The 8,873-nt window shown below is 31.2% G+C and overlaps 4 protein-coding genes across 4 annotated transcripts; 2 read left to right on the top strand and 2 right to left on the bottom strand.

The window, feature by feature from the left end:
* Positions 1–281: 281 nt before the first annotated feature.
* GO595_001955 (armadillo repeat-containing protein 3) lies at positions 282–2,648 on the top strand (the record flags this gene model as incomplete). Its single annotated transcript, XM_067914810.1, has 1 exon — positions 282–2,648. The coding sequence occupies one exon, from the start codon at positions 282–284 to the stop codon at positions 2,646–2,648; it is 2,367 nt and encodes a 788-aa protein (XP_067777641.1).
* A 2,442-nt stretch (positions 2,649–5,090) lies between these two features.
* Positions 5,091–6,011, top strand: GO595_001954 (Serine/threonine-protein phosphatase 4 catalytic subunit; the record flags this gene model as incomplete). The annotated part of the gene is made up of 1 exon (XM_067914809.1): positions 5,091–6,011. The coding sequence occupies one exon, from the start codon at positions 5,091–5,093 to the stop codon at positions 6,009–6,011; it is 921 nt and encodes a 306-aa protein (XP_067777640.1).
* Positions 6,012–6,119: 108 nt separating this feature from the next.
* Positions 6,120–6,524, bottom strand: GO595_001953 (uncharacterized protein; the record flags this gene model as incomplete). Its single annotated transcript, XM_067914808.1, has 1 exon — positions 6,120–6,524. The coding sequence occupies one exon, from the start codon at positions 6,522–6,524 to the stop codon at positions 6,120–6,122; it is 405 nt and encodes a 134-aa protein (XP_067777639.1).
* Positions 6,525–7,460: 936 nt separating this feature from the next.
* GO595_001952 (uncharacterized protein) lies at positions 7,461–8,636 on the bottom strand (the record flags this gene model as incomplete). The annotated part of the gene is made up of 1 exon (XM_067914807.1): positions 7,461–8,636. One exon carries the CDS (start codon positions 8,634–8,636, stop codon positions 7,461–7,463), a length of 1,176 nt encoding a protein of 391 aa, XP_067777638.1.
* Between the last annotated feature and the right edge of the window lie 237 nt (positions 8,637–8,873).

Below are 8,873 nucleotides of genomic sequence, written 5' to 3'. Positions count from 1 at the left end.
TTATTTGAAGTTTCCATTTCATTATTGATATTGGTTTTAGGTATTTCATTTGTATAAGTGAATTATCCAATTTTTCCCAACTCAATTTTGAAATCATTTGGAATTTTTGTAATTGATTCTTCAATATTATTCACAATAATTGTATTTTCTAGAGTTTTATTTGAAGTTTCCGATATTTTTAATCAAAGATTAATAATAAGTTGTTTTTTGTAAGAAATTTCTTCTTCTTTTGCAATAGAAGAACGTTTATATGATATAACGTATTTTAAGTAATAAATAGGATGGATTCCGTTGCTGAAGATTTCGAGGAAGTTCAGCTTCCTGTTGATATCACAGTTTCAAGCTACGAAACCCTCCTAATTTTAATGAAATCTAATGAAGCTGGCGTTTTGATGCCAACAATTTCAGCACTTCGAGAACAAATTGAAGACGAATCTATTGTGACACAAATCATTGACCGACTTGTAGAACTCGCAAGTACTTTTCAAAATGATCAAGTACAAATTGTAATTTCATGGTATTTTGCAGCACTTGCCAAAAATTCATGCACCTCAAAGTGGGGCTTTAACTTGCTTTCTAAATCCGGTGCTATTCCACACATTGTCAAATATGCTAAATCATTTGATACACCTTCACTATCTGAACGATGTTTTGATGCTCTTGTTTCATTATCTGCAGATTCTGTTACATCACGAGAAATTATATCCAATGGTGCTTTAGAAGTATTTAAAGAAGCACTTTCAAATGATGATTCCACAATTCAATCACAAGTTTCATTAGCTTTATTTCAAATGAGTGATGATTTTGAGAATAAGCGTGCCATCTACACTAGTGGTCTCTTTGAATCCCTCATAGAGTTCCTTAAGAACGAAGACATTGATGAAGAAGTTCTCATAAACGTTCTCCGCGCAATTGGTAATTTATTATCTGACTCCGAATGCTCGATTCTATTTGAAGAGAAACTTGGGTGGAACAATGTGTTACCATATCTTGATGATTCTGACAAAACTATTCAAACATATTCCTATATGATTATTTCACAGATTTCTAATTTCAAATTATTTAAATATCATTTTGATGACGAACTACTTCAAAGGTTTATAGACACTTTAAATGATATCGAAGAAACAGATCCTATAATGCCATATTTACTTACGATATTCAAAAACAATTGTTCACTTCCAATTGTTTCCAAAAATTTGTCGCAACAAGTTCCTTTATTACTTGATAGGGTTTATTCAACGCAAACTGATCCTCAAATAAAAATAATTACCGCCGAAATAATTAGAGAACTTAGCGCTGATACTTCAACGCATTCGACAATTCTTGAGCCAGAACAATTGAATAGAATTTGTCAATTACTTGGTAAAACTTTCACATCGAATGATGGAACTATAATTAATAATAATAGGTCAATAAGAAGATCTATTATGCATGTCATAGAATACATTTGTGATAACAGATCAATTAGAGCTAAATTACATGAGTTTGGTGCAATTGAACATTTGATTAATATCTTGAAGGAAACCGTCACATTTGACAACGACGATAATGACGATAAAGGATGGAGAATTGAATTCCAAATGATCGTTCTACCGATATTTTCTCGAATGATCGGTGATTCAAAACTTCAACAAATGTTAATCGAAAATAGTTTAGGGGACTTTGAAATTCTATTAACAAGTGAATATCCCGATATTATTAATACCACGTTAATTCTAATTGCGACATTAGCAGTTAATGATTTAACCAAAACATATGTGTCTAATCATGTAAACTTTATCCAAATATTAATACAATTAATTTCGAACAAAAAAGTTGCGATACGACGGAATTCATTACATGCGATTAACACATTATCAATGATGACAAGTGTTTCGACTCAATTTTGTAGTTATGGACTATTAGAGAAGCTTAAACGATTTGCGTCATCAACGGCGATGATTAACTTAAATTTGTCCACATTTGCAACTAATGCACTTGAAACGATCTGTAAGTCGAATTTGATTGCTAAGTATTGGATTAAGGATTTCCTTGATTTCAACGATATCATAAGCGATGGCTTTTATTCGATTGATCCACGATGTGAAACATATAAATCGCTTGACGACTTATTGAAAGATGTAATCCATTTAAGGATGGAAGCAATATTAATTGACAAGAACAAAGACAACGGACTTAACGAAGCAATTAATTTGTTGGAAGAAAGTTTCACAGTGAAAAATGAGCCAGTTGAACAAAATCAAACGAAGAAAAAAGGGGCAAAAAAAGTCGAACAACAAATCGAACCACAAATAGTTAAAGTTGTCCCCGAATGGCCATTAATTGCTGAGTCGATTGCGAAGTTCGTGGTGAATCGAATGGGAGGACCATTCGAAAACGGAAGAATCGCGTACGAATCAGAAGTCTCGAGATGTAAATATCAGACGCATTCCGATGTTATAATGATCGGACAGCTAAAGGTCGGCGCAATAAGACATAGAGCATTGCTCTTTAAGTATTTAGCGCAAATGTACGGAATTGAGGCTTCGGTTAAAAGAAATAGAAATGACTTAAGCTGCGAAGTGAGGGTGAAAAAGGGAAACGAAGTATTTAATGTGTCGTTAGATAAAATTAATGAAATATTGACTCCTTCGAATAATAATTAATTGATGTTAATAAAGAACAAATTTTGAATATGGTGTTATTGAATAAATAAAAACTAAAATAATATGAAATGTTTTTAATTTAATATATATATCGTTACTTATTATTGAATTCAGAAATGTTTCTTCATTAAATGAAAATAATGAATTTACATACTGGAATTCACTCATCGAAGTAAATGTTTCAAATGTTGTTTCAATTGGGGATTATGCATTTTCTTTTTGTTCGAATTTAATCAACGTCATAATCGATGAAAACATTGAATCTATTGGCAAATATTCGTTTTCATCATGTTAATGTTTACATAATGTTATTATTAAATCTAATTTTGTTATATGTGGAGATTATTGTTTTAGTAATTGAAGTAGATTAAATTGTGATTTGAGAAATAATTTAAAATTTAATTCAAAATCAAATCCGTTCAAATATTCGCCAACACTTTTTACATGTAATACAAGATAAACAAATTGTAGCAACATCTTCATTTACATCATCGATTTCCAATATTCAAAGTTACATTGATATTAAGAAAATCATTAGAATTGATTCAAATACATTAACATATTATAGCACAACAACTTTAACATTCATTAATACAAAGTCAATTACATCATCGGCTTCAATGACAATTTCATATTATTTAACAAATGCATATACAGATTCATACGTGTCGACACGCAAACATCAACGATATCATATACATCAGTTAACACAATGACACAGACATCCATAGAAACATATGTTGCGACAAAGACACATACGAATTCTTTAACATATAAAAATACAGTAATCTCATCATATATCTCTCAATCACATATACATCGATATTTACATATACACTTACACTTGTGAAAAATAACAAAATGGAAATGACATTTACATATCATACATCTCAAACGTATACACGTGTGATAACTGATACATCTTCAAGAGTACCTAAATATACAATCACATTAATAGTCAAAACAATTCATCACATACATCAACAAATATAAAATTATTAACTTCATAAATGATATATATCCCAACTTCAATAAAGTCACTAACACAAATATTAACAAAATCAAATTCTGAAATATCAACCCAAACATTTAAGCAATCATTCACTGAATTAGCATCGCAAACATTAATTGGAACGAATACAATTGTTTCATCATTAACATTAACAGTAATAATTTCACCAACATTATCAGAATCATACATTCTATCACTAACACTTTCACATTCAGAAATAGAAACACAAACATATTCACATGCACAAACAGAAATAGACCAAATAATTCAAATAAGAATTATACTTATTCAAACATATTAACATATTCATTAATGTTCACAGAAACAATTTCAATGAGTAAATATCTTTCGCAAACAGTCATTCTTTCACAAACCGATAAAAATTTCACAGACTTTATACAATATGAATATATCAATGTTATATATTCAACACATATTTCATACGATTCATCAATTATTATTTATTTTCAAGCTGATGATAATAACGAAATGAATGCCTTAATAGTACTGCATTGATTGGAATTATTTGTTGTAGTGTTATTTTTGTGCTTATTATTGTTTTTCTTGTTCGAAACAAAAATAAAAGTTATGAAAGCTGTGATAAAATATATAAAACAGGTGGAATTGAACAAAAAGAAGAAGAAACATATGACATAAAGCAGATGAAAGATATTCTTCAACAAGAAAATGATCAATGGATTTAAGATACAACATCATAAATTGTTGAATAAAATATTTTGTTATATTTCGAATTTTTGTGATTTCAAATGAATTTTTTTAAATTTATACTTAATTCATGATGGACTTTTCTAAAATTTTTTTGTATTATCGAACAGAAACTAATCAATGCATGATATATTATTTTGAAAATGGATTCGGTATTGTGTATAGTTTTTTTACATGTATTGATAAACTTGCAATAAAATTATTTGGGATAATGAATCATTATACATTCGAAAAATAATATATTGATACATTTTTTTGTTATTTGTTATCATTATGATCAAATACATCTTATTAATGAATTTTGTTAATACATTAACCGCATACATACTTCGATAACAAAGATCTCATCAGAATAATTTAAGGATATATTAATAATAAGTTATCTTATCTTATAAAGAATGAACAATTCAATTTCAATTATTTTCCTTTTTCTATTGCTTTACAATTTATTAAAGCCATTCTATTGCATTCATAAAGTCGAAATGTGTGATATATTTTTCTTTTAAAAAAATTGATATTCACCGAAATCCAGTTTATAATTATAATTACAGGTCAAATATTTATTCATAAGTTTACACAGAATATTTATATGTCACTTTTATTCGAAAAATTGTTTAAAAAATACAAAACCGGCGGTTATAAAAGTGAAAAGTGACTCAAATAAGCCAGTTATTAATTCAATTAAATTATCACAATTATTCCAAATGGACGTTTTGGAGCTTGATTCAATCATCTCATTATTACGCCAAGCTAAATATCCCACTGTCACACAGGTAAGGCAGCTTTGTGAAAAGGCAATAGAAGTACTTTCAAAGCTTCCAAATGTTGTTAGTGTTTCCCCACCTTTAACAGTTTGCGGTGATACCCATGGACAATTCTTTGACCTCTTGGAACTATTCGCAATTGGTGGTCAATGTCCAGATACTAACTATCTATTTTTGGGAGATTATGTCGATCGTGGTTATTACAGCGTTGAAACTTTCCTTTTGTTGCTTTCGCTCAAGGTAAGATATCCAAACCGTATAACCCTTCTAAGAGGTAACCATGAGTCACGTCAAACAACTCAAGCATATGGATTTTATGATGAAGTTATTCGAAAGTACAATGATTCAACCGTATGGGATTTGTTTAACAAGGTATTCGATCTCTTACCTTTATGCGCAGTAATCGGTGGCAAGATCTTTTGCGTCCATGGTGGCTTATCTCCTTTATTAACATCAGTTGACCAAATCCAAAGGTTGGATCGTAAGAAGGAAATACCTGAAAGAGGTCCAATTTGTGATCTTTTATGGTCTGATCCTGATAATGTTCCAAGTTTTACAATCAGTCCTCGTGGAGCTGGTTACTTATTTGGTGATAATGCTGTTCGTCAATTTAATCGTAACAATAAGTTAGATTTGATTTTAAGAGCTCATCAACTTGCTGAAGAAGGATATGTCGAATGGTTTAATCGAAAATTATTCACTGTTTGGTCAGCACCTAACTATTGTTATAGAGGTGGTAATCCTGCTTCAATCCTTGAAGTTAGTCCTGATTGTTCAACCAAATGGAAGATGTTTGAAGCAGCTCCACCAGATGCAAGAGGGCCTATTCCAAACAAGACTAGAGTCGAGTACTTCATGTGAAAAATTAAACAACTCGAATAAACAGTAACTATTGTTGCTTCATTTCGAAGTTTTGATGCACAACGATCAAAATTTACGGTTATTTAACGTTCAAAACAAAAATTTTTATTAATTTTTCTTTTCTCTGAGACCATTGTTACGTTTGACCCATGAATTTATTTGCCATGAAACAATGAGAAGACCAAACTGTACTGTGATGCCAAAAACAACAATGTAAAGGTTTCTTTGCGCTTTGAATAGTTGACTTGCTTCGAAAAAGAAAACATCGCCTTGTGAATGATCATTATTACGTTTCTTACTTGTCATCCTACATACAGATAATTCTTGTGCAAAAAGAAGAATGAAAACACAAGAAGTCACCATAATTTGAATCTTAAATCTATAAACGATCTGAGCAATTTTGTTGGCTATGTTAATGCCTATACGTGGAACAAGGAATGATATGAAGATAAGGATTAGAAGTGATAGACATAATAAAGTAATGGCAAGAGCTAACACCCAAAATATGTTCATTTTAATAATAAAAAGTGGCATTTATAATTGGCCAAATAAATTTTAAAATTTCTTTTAATGAATAACTATTTCTTCATATTTGTTATACAAACTTAATGTTATTTTTCTTTCCTTAAATAGGTTCATCAATTTATTAAAATGAAATTTGAAATTTATTAATTTCAGATGGAAATAACAAGTTGTAACACTAGCGTTTAAGCTTAAAAAAATTATTTTGTGATGAAAACAAGAAAAATTTATTAAATAATATATTACCGTATTGATAAATATTTTGATATTTCAGGAGATTTAAAGTATACATTTGGATCAATACAAGGAGAAAACGGTGCTCCATAGAGTTTAATTAGTCTTATTCTTGAGTCACGACCTCCTTGATGATTCTTTGTCAGAGATATCTGGAAGAATATTGCTGAAACATTAATGTCAATATCTACCCATCCTCTAAGTTGGGTTGGTTTGACTGTTTTAAGTTCAGTTAGATTTATTGGGTCATTTCCAGTATTAATGACTATTTCAGTTGGTGTATATGTTTCATCTTGTTGAATTGAAAGATATAATGAAAGCTTCGATATATATGTCCTTTTTGAAAATTGTGCACATATCCAATGAGGAGGAGTAGCATCAGATTGCCAAAAAGTATCTGTTTTATTATCAAACATTGCTGATATGTTATACCCACTCTTTGTGGTAGACACTGTCCATATTGCTGACTTATGGATTTCTCTTAAAGTGTTATCCTGCATTTCTATATGGTCAAAATATTTTAAACGTACTTTGCCCACAAGATTTGAATATCATCACGATGATTTTTCATTCATTTAATTCTATCGTTGGTTAAAACCTTTCTTAATCTTAAAATGTGTAATTCACAGCTCCAACGAAAAGTACAAAAATTTGGATTCACGCACACAATTTAGATGAAATACATTTAATAGATCATAGTTCTTTATTGAGTTCGTTTGCTTCAAATGGTTCTGTTTCCACTGTTTCCGCTTCTTCGCTCGAACGCTCTGTCTGAAGTTTTGCATCTGCTTCAGTTGGCGTTTTCATCTGCTCTTGTGTTGTCGCATCTAATGGCTCAGCTTCTATCTGTTCATTTGATGGCTCTGCTTGCGTTACCACTTCTGTAGTCGCATGCAGTGGCGTTGCCGCATCTGATGGCTCTGTGTCTTTATGCGCTTCCGTTTGCTCTGTCTGCTCGTGCTTTAGTTCATATGATGGCTCTGTGTCTTTGTGTGCTTCCGTTTGCTCTGTCTGCTCTTGTGTTGGCGCATTTTTTGGAGTCTCTGTTTGCGTTTGCGTGTGCGTTGGCGTTGGTGTCAGGGACGGCATTTGCTGCGTAGGCGTTGGCGTGAGAGTTTTGTCGTCTTTCCTCTTCAGCTTTCGATATCCATAAGTGAAAACGTCGACGATTACGTTGTGTCGAATGTTCGAAATGACGACGAATATCACAGAGCAGATAAAAACAAAAATCGAAAATTTCAAAAAATATTTGTCAAAATTCTGTGAGACTCGAAGTCGTGCTAATGAACGAGATGCTTTGTTCTGCGCAGATTCGACTTTGGATGTGGCGTCGTTGATTCCTTCTAAAAATTGTGTTGATTCTCTCATTAATTCAATACTTTGCTGACTTTCTTGTACTTGAGCTTTGATGATATTTCTCGTTCGCTCGAGACGTGCAGTTGCATCTGTAGCAACCGCAAGCGTATTTTGGTTCTTCAAATTGATTGTACGACGAATTTCATCTTTTGTTGCATCACCTAATAGTCTTTGGCGCGCTTCAATACTTTCTTGCACTTTCATTTCCGCAAGTTCTTTATTTACTTGGTCGATTGCAGCACGTCGACGAATTTTAAGTTGACTTAAATTAATTCCATTTTCATTTAATATTGCATTTAGTTGGTTTTCACGTTCTTCAGATGGAATTCGATCATCAATATGAATTTGGTGTCTTAGATTTTCAATTCCTTGAGAAATTTGACCTTCAATATGAATTGCTTCTTTTTTAAGTGCATCAATTGGTTCTTCTGTTTTAGGCGATTGTGTAATCCGGACTATTAAGTTTTCATATTCTGATACTAATTCAAAAAGATGTGAAATGCATTTTTCCATTTTACTGAAGAAGGAGGTTATGTAAAGTATTCAAAATATTCCGGGACACCCCAAAGACATCAAATTTTTTGATGTTTAAACAAAATTTTATATGAACTTTCATACAATGCACTTTGGTAGCCCTGTGATATCTGTTAAGGACACACTTTTAGATGTTAATTTAGATTTGATTGAGCAGGGAAATTTTTATGATCAATTTGAAAATGATCTTGAAGAAATTGAACCAATTCATTTAGA

This window comes from Histomonas meleagridis, assembly GCF_020186115.1.
Source record: "Histomonas meleagridis strain 2922-C6/04-10x chromosome Unknown contig_16, whole genome shotgun sequence".
NCBI lineage: Eukaryota > Parabasalia > Tritrichomonadida > Dientamoebidae > Histomonas > Histomonas meleagridis.
Note: the sequence above shows the minus strand (reverse complement) of the source record. Positions and strands in the feature narration are given on the sequence as shown.